This window comes from Etheostoma cragini, chromosome 8 (genome assembly GCF_013103735.1).
Source record: "Etheostoma cragini isolate CJK2018 chromosome 8, CSU_Ecrag_1.0, whole genome shotgun sequence".
In the NCBI taxonomy this organism is placed as follows: Eukaryota; Metazoa; Chordata; class Actinopteri; order Perciformes; family Percidae; genus Etheostoma; species Etheostoma cragini.
Genome location: NC_048414.1, coordinates 6,643,186 through 6,658,927, shown reverse-complemented (window position 1 = coordinate 6,658,927; position 15,742 = coordinate 6,643,186). Strand labels below are relative to the sequence as shown.

The following is a 15,742-nucleotide window of genomic DNA, read 5'->3' as shown; positions in this document are numbered from 1 at the left end:
TTCACAGTGGTGTGCTGAATCACTGCAGATTCTTCAGGGAGACGGTCATACCTCCCCTTCAGTGGAACATTTTCAGCCGGGTGACCTGGAGGATTCATCGCGGTCAGCTCAACAGTACTAGTTGGAGTGCGGGCTGCTGAAGTGTGTGAAATAACTCCTGTCAATTGGGTGTGTTCATTTCCCTTTGAATTTCTTTTGGGGAAAAGAACAGGCATGTGCTAACATGCCAACCAAAAGCCTATGAGGCAAAAGCACCACCCACTACACTACAAATGAACTAGGAACTTTGAAAACTTCCGTTTATTGAAAAACGAAACTAACTTTACTGCAGACAGCAGTTACAGATCGGATGGATGAGTTCCCTTTTAGCTATTGTTTCCAAGTTATAATCTTCCGTTTATTGAAAAACGAAACTTAAACAATTGCTGGGACGAAGACCATGCATGTAGGAAATTTCAATTGAATAAAAAAAATAAATAAAAAAAAGTCTGGCATTCAAACTTGACTGCAGACAGCACTTGATACATGGATGAGTTCCATTTTAGCCTTTGTAACACAAATAGAAATATAGTATCTCTTTTGCTCAAGAATGTACAGTAAGTAAAAAGGTATAAAAGGTTATAAATTGTGACATGAGCGCAAATCAGTGAAACACAAGTGTCACCAAGCCACGGGAGAGGCAACTTCAATACTACTGCATTAGCCTCTAATATTAATCGTCATCGTTTGTGTGGTATCTGTTGTAACTTCTGGACACACGTACAAGCATGACAATCATTACAATAATGGTTGTAAGAGCAGTGATGGAAAACAGGACTGTGGTCCAGATGTTGAGGCAGCGGGCAGTGGAGCCGTGGTGTCGGCCACCCTGCGGATCTCTGGAAGTACCAAAGCATATCGATTTTATAAGTGGATTGTTACCTCAAGAGAAATTGTTAATGTTGACCTAAACTCAATCTGATAATTTCCTGCAAAATTTTTTGATTCATGTTTGCTGTATTTTCATGCTGGAAATGAGATTGCTTTTTGCCTTCCCTCACGTGTTTTGCAGAAATCTCATCATTAATCCTTCTCTTCAACAATGTCCATCAAAGTTTTTAATCACATTAAGTCTCTGTTGTAATTGTTCATTTTCATAACATCTAGTAGTGAAATTGTAATTTTTAAGCCTTTGATGAGAATTCCTTGTCTGCCAGATGCCGTCCTCTGATGATCATTCTTGACACGATCACCATAAGTTAGGGCTGTTACGGTTACTTTTTTTTTTTTACAAAAACAAAAAAAACACTTACTATTAGCTTCTTTGTGTTCAGTGGTGTGCTGAATCACTGCAGATCCTCCAGAGAGACCATCATACCTCCCCTGCAGTGGAACATTCTCAGCCGGGTGAGCTGAAGGATTCATCGCTGTCATCTCAACTCTAGTAGCTAGAGTTGTTGAGTAGTTTTGGTGATTTCCTTTTGACGATGTTTGGAGGGTTGGCATATGGCTTTTTTTTTTTTTTTTTTTTTTTTTAAACATTCAGACATTGAGGTAAACACAGAGATGTTTAGTAGTAACACAGTAGAAATACTTCACTATTGTACTTCATTAGCCTACTAAAAGGCTGTATATGCACTCAACTGGAGTTAAAAAAAATTTCTCCTTCAGTACATATTTTCGATGAGTTTGTTTTCTCCAATACATATTTTTAATATGGTGCAGCATTACTCTTTACAATTATAAAAATGTTAGGATTAACATTCCAAACCCACATTATAACTGAGTGAAAGATGACTCGGTCAGCAGGTTTGATAAAGCTAGCTAATCATTTAGCAAATCAAGCTGTCTTATAAGAAGGCTGTAGACCTGTACTACCTGCCTGTAGTTCTTTATACATGTCTGGGTAAAAGCAAACATACTTGTTTGCTGTCATGGCAAATAACGTAGTACATGCCATTTGATTCCTTAAAGAAATGTCCTAAAGAGTTTTTAAACTCAGTTAACATTGACATTTCCCTCAATTATCAGCTTTGGGGAAAAAAATAAAAAATAAATAGATCACCTATGGAACGGGTTCATATTTCACCAATGCAAGTTTTTTTCCCAAGGCTTTTTTGCAGTAGGGCAGCCTAAGACGATTGATTGGTTTAAAGAAATGCCAATAAACCAATCCCAGAATGCTGTGCAGACCCTTCTCTGCAGCGCTGTGGAGGAAGGTCCGGCAAAAGCTAGCTTGGAGGATTAAAGGAGACCCTGCGCGCCGTCCGTATCCCCCCCCAATCGCAAGAAGGCTGTTTCAGTCTTTCTACTATTGTTTAGTCCGTTTACTCTTGTCGAGTTGTGAGTTTTGCGTTTTAATGTATATGTTTTTGCGTTTGTATGAATTTTAAAGACCAATTTTAATACCATTCCACTTTGCTGTCAATTTTCATATTTAACCATAATGTTGTTGATGTGCAGCCTCTGTCTACAGGTGAAAACTACAATTTTGAACTGAGAGCAATTCATAACTGATTCTTACAGTTTAAAGGTTAGAATAATCTGTATTTGGTAGTTTTAGTTTTAGTCATCTCCAAACCTGTTCTTCATGAATTGCATCTGATATGTGCAGACGCCAACATGGAACATAAGACTGACAGGTTTCTATTGTTATTTCTACTCATTTCAAATAAAATAGTTTTTCATAATTATTGTCTGAGAACTAACCAAAACTGATCATTGCATGTGAGGCTTACAAAAGCATTCAAACCCCTTGATCTTCCACATTTTGTCACGTTACAACCACAAATGTAAATATTTTTCATTGGGATTTTATGTGACAGACCAACACAAAGCGGCACATTATTGGGATTTGGAAGGAAAATTATACACTGTTTAAGTGTTTTTCCAAAAAAAGTGTGGCACACTTTGGTCAAAAATGTAAGATAAAGTAGCATATTTTTGTCCGTTGAGTGACATAGCTACAAAATGCTGAACAACCACAAAAGATACAGAAGGGCGTCTAGAATTACAATGACACAGCATACATACAGACAACATCCGTCACTTCCTGTCTCTCTAGCATCCATCTCAGTCTCTCCACAGCGCCAACTGGACACCACGAGCACAAGCATAATTGACTGTGCGACAGAGCAATGGCGTAATTACTAGCACTACGTAGTCTCTACTTATGCAATCAAAATGCTAAATGAGTTTCAAGGCCTGTATGTGGTTAATCTTAAGCACTCAAAATTAGCATATTTTCATAACCAGGTATAAACAGTCAAAAGGACAAAATTGGTTTTAAATTGTAAAAAACAATCTGGGGATTTTTTTCTAATTGGGTGTTCAATCACAATCACAAATTAACCTCACGGAATTTGAGATCCAGAACCTCTTATATCTTAGAAAACAACAAGCTTTGAGAACGTTGAAGAAAATCAACAGGTTGGACTGGCTGTATTAGAAATTAACTAACCCCAACGGTGACACTACAAGGTTAGTACTTCAGTCATGTTACTGACAATTAGTAATTGGAGAGTTGAGTCCAATCATGACACTGGCATTAGCAGTGGGTAATCACGGAAGATCTAAATGACGGGCTGCCTCCGGGGTCAGGTTAAGGCATCACATCTTAGAGGACGCGGCGATGGCTCCTGGACGGCTGTAAACATGAAGACTTGTGTTCTGAAAAACACAAAGTTAAAGGAAGAGAGAAAAAATGTGGTATTAGGGGACGGACATGTACACAGCATAGTCAATAATAGTGGACTAGTGGCATTATGGCATGTTTGAAAACAAAACAAATTTTAAACTGATCCTCTGAGCAACGCGTCTGGTGTAAGAATATTGATTCACATATTCTTCCATTATCCTATATCTATAATTGATTGTAAACTTCTCCTCAGTGATCAGAGAATTGGTATTTTACCCATTTCAAATGGTTCCATTTAAAAATACACAGTAGAATCACTTCACCTTTGCTTACGCTTGTAAGAGGGTTTTGTCAGTGCACTTGAAAATTAAACACTTGAGTAGTACCGACCACATATTTAGAATGTGTTACAAATTGGAAAATAATTATGAAAACTTTTTTGATTTATGGATGCAACAACATTCAAACAAACCTCTGTATGTTGCGTTTCTAGAGAGTTTACACCCAGCCTTGTGGCTCATGATTGATTGAGCTAAATGCTAACACCTTCACAATGACAAAACTAAAATGCCAATGTTTAGCAGTTAATGCAAACCATTTTTGCAAGCTTCGAATAGCAGGTTAGCATTAGGGTTGCAAGATATATCGACTCAATATTGTTATCGCAATATCATGTTGCGCAATTTATAGAGGTGTGCAAGATTTATAGACTATAGTTATCGCAATATATCAGATGTGTTGCAATAAGTATGCTACATTTTGTTTATTTTGTGGAGCACTGCGTCCCGTCCCATGGCTGTGTGGCTTAGTTATGTTCGATTTAGACCTTGCTTGAAACCCTTAGATGATTATGTTTCATTGGTCAGTTACCGTGCCACTTGCAAATGTTAGTGCACATCAGAACATGAATCCACTATGTGACAAACCCTAAGGAGCATCCCACATGACGTGTGCATATTTCAACAGAGTGACTGTGTAAGTGAAGAAACAGAGAACACAAAACAGAACAAATCAAAAAAAGAGAAGTTGTGTCCTGTTCTCTTTTTTATTATTTTCCAACCAGTAAACCATGTCCTTTTCTGTTGAAATGGTCATTTTTATGTATTCATGTTGTACCAGTCCAACATGACAGTCAGTTGAAATAAACCTTGTGTTGTAAGAAAACTTGATTAATTTGTTATGAATCTATTTCGACGAGTTTTGCTGTAACTTGTTTAAAAATTAATATTGATATTGCAATCTTCATAATCTATATCACATTATCTCAATTTTTTAATATTGTGCAACCCTAGTTAGCATGCCAACATATGCAATTTAGCACTACACACAAAGTACAGTTGAAGTTGATGGTAAAGTCATTAGTTTAGAAGGTCCATCCACCAGGGAACATGACTGTTGGTACCAAATTTGGTGGCAATCCGGCCGACAATTGTGAAAACATTACACTCAAAGTCCAAAATGTCAAAGTCCTTAGGTGTTTTTTGACAACTCTGAACCAAGGTGGTGGATGGATGATAGACTGAGCCCAATGGCATCCATGGAAGATGACCCGCCCACTCGCTTAAAACTGTAGGAAACATTTTATTAGACCGCAAGGGTGCTGTGTTTACCTTCTGGGCCTCTGCACTGAACTTGTTGAGAAGGGTCTGAACCCTATTACCATAGTCTGGATGGACACCCTTCAAGTTCTCGACCTGCACGCAGAATCAGACAATGACACACAAAAACATCAAACTTTTTTTTTTTTTGCTGCTTAAGTATTAGCTGCCATATTAAAGATTGGGTAGTTCCAGTGTTGGAGCAGCAAAATATCAGACACACAGAACACATACAGAATATACATAAAATAACAGGACACAACATCCATTAAATGATAATAGGAAAGAATATGAGAACAAATAATTTAAAATAAATACACAGGAATAAAAAAGGTACAACTGTTTAACTGTAAAGAGACATTTTGGATATTTCTCATAGGTCTGTATCTTTGTGTTCCTCTGTGTTATTTTAGCTGTTCTGAAGTGGGAAGGAATCTATAGAAAAAAAGCTGATGTCATTTGCGGGTAACAATCAGGATTTAGCTAAATTTCAATCAGCATAATACCAGTTGTCAGGTTAACTTGATTGTGTGGGTGTGATTTGATTGACAGTGACCAAACAAAGCAGAATAGCACTTTTGTAAAGTGGTGAAGTTGTTAAGATAAAACAAAAGAATCAGATAATTTTTAGTTATAGAGAAAAACTTGGTTTCTCAACCTTCTTTATTATAAGTTGACACAGTTTCTAACGTGTGTTGGAACCTTTCTTGCAAGTGAAAAACTAACATAACCACAGTGGAAAATGATGCAAAGACTCTTGAGAAACCCAACAAAGCCACAAAACTGACCCGACTAGTAACTATGCATGTCCCAAAACTTTCTCTAAACCAAGAGGGGCAAAAATAAAGTCACTGTTAAATCACCAAATGGCCTTTAGGCCCAAATACATTACTAACCCGCTTGTACAATACCAACAACCAGACTTGCTTGGTCCTCTGCAAAGGAAAGCTCACTGTGCTGAGAGTAAGATTAAACATCAGAGAACTTTTTATTTACTTTGCACCAAACTTGTGGAACAAATTACCAGTGATTTAAAAAAGGTAAAACTATGAAAGGTTTAAACTATAACAACTTTTACCAGCTGCGTGTCACTGCAGAGCGAGCAGTACATGCAGATGAACCGCTTGTGAGTGGGGGATAAAGTTCCGGGTACAAGTAGTTTGGCAAAATTTCCCTTCAAGGTGTGCCGCAATGAATTGTGCCAAAAAAAAACAAACATGTGTCTTATCTTACAACGAACTAACCACAGGCTTCCTGAGCACAGACTGACTGGTACATTTGGTTTAGAGACCGACCGACATGTCAACGGGCCGATATCAGGCATTTGCAGATCTATCGTTATCAGCATTTATAATTTAAATGGATAAAACATTTTTAAAAATAAAAATAAAAAAATTGCATGGTTTGTCCAAAGGACACTAATAACCAATGTTATGGGAATCTGTTTATGTTGAACGCGTTTCTGGATTTTAAAATATATGTATCGGCAGATATATCAGATATTCAAATAACCAAATATTTGTATCCGTCTTAAACATCCTTTATTGGTCGGGCTCTAATTTGGTTATCACAGGGCTACTGTGGTGAAGAATATCTGAACAAATGCAACCATGCCAACAACCCCACAAAAAACTATCCTTTTAAAAGATAGAATAATCCAAATGCATGAAATACATTAAGGTGACGCAGACCGTGTGGATACCATAAGGGGATGTGGACTTACCATGCGTTTTTGGATGAAGAGCTGGGCTCCCTTCAGGGCTCCTGCCATGTTCTTGCAAAGTCTCTGGCGCTCCTCTTCGTTCAGCACCTGCGTGTAGAAGGTACGCACCTGCAATAAAACACAAAAGTTGACATCCTGGTCAAGGGAATCAAGAAAACATGAGATTCCTTTAGGTGAATTCTATACAGAAATTGTGATTTAAAAAGATATGTAATCGGAGACCCTATTTTAACAAACCAAAAGGGTACACTGCCAATGAACTAAGAAGGAAGCAGTAGAAATCTGAACCCTTTACCACATGTGAATGTTTGCATTACTGTATTTTGATTATATTTATTTGGGGCGTTATTATGTCAAAGCGGTATCATCAATTTTGAAAGCCACTTCGGGCAGCAGAACAATCTATAAGAATTAAACCGTATTACACAATAGCATCACGGGAAACTTGTTAAACAGTTGCTTATTTACACATCAAGCAAAAGCAGAGCAACACTGGCATTTATTTATTTATTTATACATACATACATACATACATACATACATACATACGTTGTGGCTTTTGATAATTATATAAAAAGGCTTAAGGATTAATCACTCATTTCTGTTGAAAATGTGTTTTTAAACATGAATAATATGAAATTAGCACAACCTGATTCTCTCAACTAAATAACAATTGAAGGATTTACATAGGTTGACTGTTTTTGATTAAAATCAAAGTGATGGACCTTCATAGTTTTCCCAAGGTTTTAAATAGTACCACAATACATAGATCAGGAAAACCACTCTTATATTTAAAGTATCCCTATTATACTCCTGTTTTAGCATTATATATTTGTACTCTTGGGGGGCTCCGAGGTTTACAAATTTTGATATTAAAAAAAACATTCCGTTTCTCATACTGCCTTTTGCTGTAGTGCCGCTGGGTGGGCTATGCTTGCTCAGGCCAGCCAAATGAAGATTTGTGAACCAGTACCTTTATTTTCTGAGCCCACTAGATGGTGGTCTTTCTTTAACAAAGGGTTGAGAATACACTGAATTGCAATGCCTTTCTCTTAAAACCAAGACTGCCTTCTAGTGGGCTCAGAAAATAAAGACACGGGTTCATAAAGCTTCATTTGTACCACACGGAACATACGCCTCAGCCATAGAAAACAAGCATAACTAAGTGTGTTATTATCTTTACCTGTGAGACATTATCTTCATCTGCACTGTTGTAGCGCGCCACATCTGGAGACACCTGGAACTTCGACTCCACAAACTGAGGCTGTGTCTCTGGGGCACTGAAGCTGTTGGGATAGTAGTTTGGAGCTCCTCCTAGAGGCCGGACAGACCAAACACTGGTGAGTCGGGTAGGAAGAAAAAATGCTGCTGAGGGTTGAACTCTGCAAAGACTAACTGGAACTAAAAAAGAAAGGAGTCACTTATGGTGAGTATAGTGAGTTAATCTGATCAGTAAATAGACAACATAATGCCCAAACACTATGGCTTAAAATAAGGCATGCTGTGAATGTTGTATAGTATGTAAATTATCAGTTATTCAGCTGTTCATTAGTCTCTGTATATTCATTAGGTAAGGACACATGTAACACAGTCCAAATGGAGACACCTGTTGGGCAACCCCTGGTATTGCATTTGGTGGTGGCAGTGTGCTTGGTATACACTGTGGGGACCCACCTCTGCAGTTAAGCATTTGTGCTTGTTATTGTATGCACAAAGAAACACATACACCGGCACAAAAACAGACACATAGACTGGACTATGACTAACCTTGGTTGTCATACATGCACATCGGACCATCACGCTGGTAGTTGGTCACACGGGCCCTGAAGGGGCAGTTGACGGGGATCTGCAGGTAGTTGGCTCCCAGTCGGTGTCTGTGTGTGTCTGGGTAGGAGAAGAGACGACCCTAGACAGAGGCATGGCAGATACACAAGACAGAGCATTGTTACATTGTAGGCCCCTCCACTGTAAAACAAAGAGTCAACACTAAGCACGCTTTTAGCAGTCTATTCACAAGCTTTGAATCCAGGTTCAGTTCTGCCATGAGGGAGTAAAAACATAAAAATGTGGGTATCACAAAATATGAAAAGGCCCTTTAACAAGACAACAGTGAATAGAACTGGTCCATCGTGGTGATTTAAAGTTACAGGGACTGTAAAATGTTTTCATTAAATGTGTGTATATTCACTAATCAAAAAAGAGCTACAACTTGTCAAAATGATTTGGAGTGTTATTGGTGTACAGGCAACATTAGTATGCAACTAGATACTGACAAGATATGTAGTACAAAGGTGGGTTACGGTTTTTGTTCATGGCTCACGATGGGGGGGGGGGGCCACACACAAAGAAATCAGGGAAACATCTTAACACTTAATATCCTGCATTCAATTTTCATTTACAATTTATGTACTTTACTCCCCCCAATTCAGCCCGACTGAAAAACACGTCAAAAGACAATGAGGTTTTTTTACCTGCAGCATCTTGTCAGGGCTTGGCTCGATGCCTGGTGGCATGTTGCTGGGGTCAAAGGCCAGCTGCTCCACCTCGGCAAAGTAGTTGACTGGGTTCCTGTTGAGTACCATTTTGCCCACAGGGATCAAAGGGTATTCTTTATGTGACCAAACCTGAAAAAGGAGAAAACGGCATTAGCTGAGAGTTGCTGTCCACTACTGCTGGACGGGCACAACAACACACCCAGGGTAGTGTTTGACATGTACGCAGGGCTTTCTGTCACATCACTTCATTTCATTTCCAATTTCTATCATTTGATCTTTCATCAGATTTTGGCCACTAAAATGAGTGTGTAAATACTTAATGCTTTAATTAATCGAACATTTCATACATCATACAAACAAGGCTACCAGGATCACATACTCCTAATTCACATTTTACATCTGCTACAGGGTGTGCAATTAATCCAAAAGCTACTCTATAAATTCATAAACTATGGAGCTAAACCGTAATAAATACCTGTAAGTGGTCACTGCTTTATTCATTTTAATATTTTCTCTTTACTAGGTTGCTGCAATAGTGTTAAAACATTTCTTCAAAACGGAACTAATTCGTAGGGCTTCTGAAAACTTAGGCAGGCTACACACTGAATGCGTCGCGTGAGACTATCAGCTGCGTAGCGTGTCTGTTTTCATTTCGGCTCCCATGTTAGAGCTTACACACTGCCTGCGTGACACGCGTGGCTCGAGTACATGTGCAAACTAGAAATAGAACCCCCTCCTATATTCCTTGCGACATCCAAGCGTTTCCAGGCAAAAACAGAATAGGAAAAGATGTTTATGTCATTTTGACACAAATACATATCAATAAATGATATGGTGATGTTTGAAAGTTTCTAGGTTTTAAAATCAATACAGATATAAACGTGTAAAAAAATAAATAAATCTGTAACCTATTTTGCTATCAATACTGCCGATGATGTCTTGTTAGTCAAATCAGAGTTTAAATCTGTCGGCGCTATGTCCCGGGATAGCCCTTCCTGTACCTAGCAGCAGCAGCGCCACGTCAGACACGTTTCTGGTGTGTAGGACATAGAAAAATCCATGTAGCTGACACGCAACAGAAACACCACCCTCACACAATGCAGCCAGTGTGTAGCCGACCTCAGTCAACCCTATGACCAAGTTTGTTCTGCTGTGGTACCTTGGTAACGTCGAAGGGATTGAATTGAGACTTCTCAGCATCCTCATATGTCATGACTTGGATATGGAAAGTCCAGGACGGGTAGTTGCCATTGGAAATGGCGTTGAACAGGTCTCCGATGGCATAATCTGGATTGGTGACAGCCAGGCGGTCGGCTTCCTCTACAGATAGATTCTTTATTCCTTGATCAGTCTAAAAAATAAATTAAAAAATAAACAAGAACACAATGTATGACATACTGTAACTAAGAAATGCCCAAATCCCAGCAGGTGGCTCTATAAAAAGATAAATGGAGTTAAACCTGGGCTTAAACCGACCTTGTAATGGAACTTGCAGTAGAAACGCTCACCATCAGCATTGACCAGTTTGAAGGTGTGAGAGCCGTAGCCGTTCATGTGACGGTAGCCATCGGGCAAACCTCGATCGCTGAACAAGAAAGACACCTGCACATGGGATTTAGGACAAAAGACACAAGCCAATGACAAATCCTGCAAAGATTTCTGTGCAAACTACTTTTGATGTAAACTATCAACCAGTTACTGCAGGTATAAAACAGTGAGGCAAATAACGGCTACAATAAGCTATCAACCAAGTTATCTTCCTGTTTGAAATCTTCCTCTGTACATTCGACTAGAATCTGCCTTCAACAACAGAATCAAGCTCGTCAGCAGCTACCTGATGCAGACTCTCAGGCCTCAGGCTCCAGAAGTCCCACACCATGTCGGGGTCTTTCATGTGGGTTTGGGGATTGCGCTTCTGGGAGTGGATGAAGGACGGGAACTGCATAGGGTAAAGGGGGTACGTCAATGTTTTTAAGAAATTGATATCTGATCATCTTTGTGGTGCAGTATGATTTACAGGTGTATTTGTTTTTGGAATACTGGTACATTAAATATGTTTATGACACATGGATCTCCTTTTAAAATATTTCCCTATATTACTTTGTTTGTGAGAAAACTTCAGACTGTTATTCAATAACATTGTAGTCCTCCACTTATAAAAACTAATGCAAAGCAAATTCTAAATACACCACTCTACACCCACTCACCAGCAGGGCGTCCCTGATGAAGAAAATAGGGGTGTTGTTGCCCGTCAGGTCCCAGTTCCCCTCCTCAGAGTAAAACTTGACTGCAAAGCCTCTGGGATCTCGCACTGTGTCTGCAGATCCTGATTCCCCAGCTGAAATAAAATAACAAAAAAGATAACATATGTTCATAAATTAGTAAAGTAAATGTCAAGTCCAAACACTGAAAAGTCCAAACACTGAAAAAGAGCAATGGCTCCATCAATGTGGAAGTAAAACAGGGCTCAAACGATTAATTTATAAGTCTGTCCACAGAAAAATAAATGTCAAGGGATTATTTAAAAAAAGAGTGCATTTTGTGGAAGCAGCATCTCATATGTAAGGATCTGCAGATTTTCCTTGTGCTACTACTGTACATGAGTTTATGTGTGCACCCAAAGCAAAAAACTAAGTTAGATACCTAATAAAACTGTTTCTAGAACTAAAGTGTGTGTCCATGTATTTATTTTGTATATTGTGCTCACAACAAAAGAAAGAGTTACCGCCGTGAATTGTTGTTGTATACATGTGTGGCTGCTAGTGCGGTCATCACAGTAAGTTAAAAAAAAGAAATTCAAAGACATCAATATGGACTCTAGGACAATCAAAAGGACATTTTTCCACTGTTTTATAGATCAGACAATTATTCCATACAATAATCAGAGTATAAATAATGAATATAAATAAAGAATACATTTTGAGGGCTCATTCATCAGATCAGCAAAAAAACAAAAACTATTCCACAAGTCTGAGTTGGAGGAGAGTGCGTGTTGATAAAATTAGTGCAATTTTCCAAAACACCCTTGTGCATGTAGATGTAAGTGTAACCCATACTAATCTTGTTTAACATCAGAGTCAATGAGTGTGCCAAACTAAAATACTCAGGGCACAACCCACCTGTTGAAGAGAGATACCAAGTGTGGTGCCAGCTTTGAACAAGCAATATATATTTTTTTATTAACATTTTAGAACTGATACAATTAAAAACATGTAGGCTCCATGGGAAGTACTAATATGAAATAAACCTTTATCTGAATATTATGTCACATTCGCATTCATTTTTTTATATTTTAGGGGAAAATCTGTAAACAATTATTAGGTATGAATTAAAAGTAAAACAGTCATTCTTACCCACAGTGGAGAAGCGCACAGCGATAGGTGTAGTCTTGCCGACGTGCTCAAACACCTTAGCCTTGCAATAGCGAGTAATGTCATGAGTCACCTCAAAGTAGCCAAACGCGCCTGCATCATGGGAAGGAAAATAATGTCATTGTTGGTTCACATATTAATATCAGCTGAAACATATTTGTAGTTGACTGCTCAGAGACTAGCTGAGTGTTATGCTACCATCCACTAGAAAGAAAAGCAGCCCACTCCGGAGAAGGACAACAAACATGTTTTGCTCAATATCAGCCCCAAGCCTTTGGCCTTGATCTGAAAAGCTTGCAGAGATTAGCATTTGTCTGGAGCTAATAAACAAACAAGAATGTCCCTGATTTGCCTTTTGCCTACTTTTTTATCAGTTAGTTCTGTTGAATTTGGCAGGATAATGTAGCTAGATTTGCAAACATGTTTCTCCAAAACTTTGTTCGGTCTGAGAAGTCCTGGTCTTTAATTTGTGTCATTAAATTTATGAATAATTATCGCCACATCATAAAAAAAAAAAAAAAAAAACATTATGCAGGGTTAGAGTTCTCAGCGTGGCATGTTTTCACAAGCATTGTACAAGATACTACATTGAGCATTTTAACACCAATACATCATCACCAAATTCATTTAGACACCTTAGCATTATTCACAGAAACAAGTGCAACCATTACAAAACATTTGGGGTGTGCCAAAAATAATATATATTTGTTTTAATCTATTCACATTCATGAAGCGATTCAAGCTCTACAGATTTGAAATTGATGCTTAGAATTTATAAAAATCTATTCATATTTTTTTTGTAATGGTGTAGAAAAATCAATATTGAATTGTGACATTTTCTGAATCGTGCACCCCTACTAAAAAGACAAAGCCTCTCCAAGTATGATCGTCTTTTCTTTACCGCAAATCTCCTCATCAGTATAACAGTACAAAGGTTGCATTACATCCCAGAAACAGTTTAACATTACAATCAAGCAACTAGAGCTGGGCATCAATACCTGGGTACATTATCGATACTGATAGCAGTACACAACTTTGATCCTGTTTGACCAGCCACATTTATTATGTAGGATATCATGGTGAAGTTCATAAAGGAGAAGGTAAAACAGGCTACAACATTGTTTTTGCAACAAGAAATAATTGGTATACAAATGTGTAATGCCAGCCTGACATAGCCAACACACAGGTGAGACAGGCAAGACTGACCAACGCTCACCTGCCCCTTTGGCATGCACCACTCTCTCTGGGATTCGTTCCCGGTCAAAGTGGGCCATCTCATCTGTGAAGACCACATCTTGCACAAGCAGAGGGCCCCTCGGTCCTGCAGTCTGCAGGTTCAGCTTGTCTCCAACCGGATGGCCAGCCCCTGTGGTCAGGGTGTCTGGCCTCTGTTGCACACAGAATGCATTTAAAAAACAACAACATTAACTTAAGGTAAAATAGACTATATTGATATTCCCATATTGATGGGAAGATTTACTCACACAAGATACAAATGTACATACATAACAAATTGTACAATATCAATTTGAAATCCTCAAACAACTGCAACTAACAATTATGTTATTGTAAATAAATCATTTGAAAAGATCTTCAAATATACTATAATATTTTACTCAATAAAAAAAAAAAGAATCAATCTAGGAAGTTTGAACTACCTATATTGCACAGGTGTTCACCAGCGTAAATTATATAAATAAATAAAAAAATCTGAGGCAAACACAAAATACAAACTAGCTTAACATCAAGGGGCTGGAGGAAGGTGGACTACAACAATAAGGGTTATTTAAGGTTAAAATGACGTTAGCTATTTAGCTTCTCGGATATGCTCAGATTATATAACACACAGGGTGAAGTTCAACCGCACACATGCCTCTGCACAATGATCCAGTTACTTAATAGCTAGCTGGCTAAGGACATTAAAGCAGTTTGCTTTAATTATTCACTGACTGAAAAGGTCTGCGAAACGGTCGGTGGTTAAAACACATGGGGCTACCGTCAGTTTAGCATAACGTTGGCAAACAACTGTTGGCAGGTTTACTAGTGAACAATAACAACGGCTATAAAATGACTCAAACAAACAGTTAAGAGTAGCCTACTAAACACTTTGGAAATGTCTGCAAAGACCTGCTTCGGAGTTGAATGTTAGCTCGTCCGAAAAGCTAGCTTAAACGTTAGGTTTTAGCTGTTAACGTTAACGCTAGCTAGCTGGTTAATCCTAAACGACCTCTCACCCATTTTATTCCAAGTCAGGCTGCAGCAAAAATACTCGATCAAATACTGCGTAACGTTTAAGTTATATACATAGCTACCTGCAAGCCCCTGTTCTCCTTCCACGTCTTCATTTGATCGGTAGCTTTATCTCTGTTGTCAGCCATCTCGACAGGTCAGCGCCACTCGAAGTTTAGACCACAGACTCTTCGTTAGATGTTGGGGAACAAAATGTAGCTAATCTATTTATCTCGAGGACTGAACAATTCTTCCTGGACTTTGCTCAATGTTGCTCCTCCCTATCTTGCGCCCCTCCTTTCTGATTGGCTGAAAAAAGGAAATTGACCTACTTTCAAGACGAGGAGAAAGCACCAAACCCGAGGTTGTCCATTGTCTTTTAATAATACAGTATGTTAAGGCTTAGTTTTCACAACAGATTTTCAAAGTGCAAAAGTCTTGAAAGGGACTCCCTTCAAGATCAGTTAATAAAGCAGGAACCACTTTCAGGCCTTTATCATCAATTGATATTGTGCTTTAGCAATGGTGGAATGTAACTAAGTACATTTACTCAAGTACTGTACATTTGTACAATTTTAAAGTACTTGTAATTTAATTAAGTATCATTATTTTATGCTACTTTTAATCTACTACATTTTGAAAGGAAATATTGTACTTTCTTCTCCATTACACTTATTTGAGAGTGCATAGTTCCTTTGCAGATTGAGATT

General features: G+C 38.3%; 1 protein-coding gene across 1 annotated transcript; it reads right to left on the bottom strand.

The window, feature by feature from the left end:
- Positions 1-3,192: 3,192 nt before the first annotated feature.
- cat (catalase) lies at positions 3,193-15,376 on the bottom strand. The gene is made up of 13 exons (XM_034879178.1): positions 15,116-15,376; positions 14,020-14,191; positions 12,786-12,896; positions 11,640-11,770; positions 11,267-11,371; positions 10,909-11,034; positions 10,592-10,783; positions 9,409-9,561; positions 8,705-8,843; positions 8,121-8,251; positions 6,938-7,045; positions 5,227-5,310; positions 3,193-3,648 (listed from the first exon to the last, which is right to left on the bottom strand). The coding sequence occupies exons 1-13, from the start codon at positions 15,179-15,181 to the stop codon at positions 3,589-3,591; spliced, it is 1,578 nt and encodes a 525-aa protein (XP_034735069.1). The 5' UTR covers positions 15,182-15,376; the 3' UTR covers positions 3,193-3,588.
- Positions 15,377-15,742: the final 366 nt, after the last annotated feature.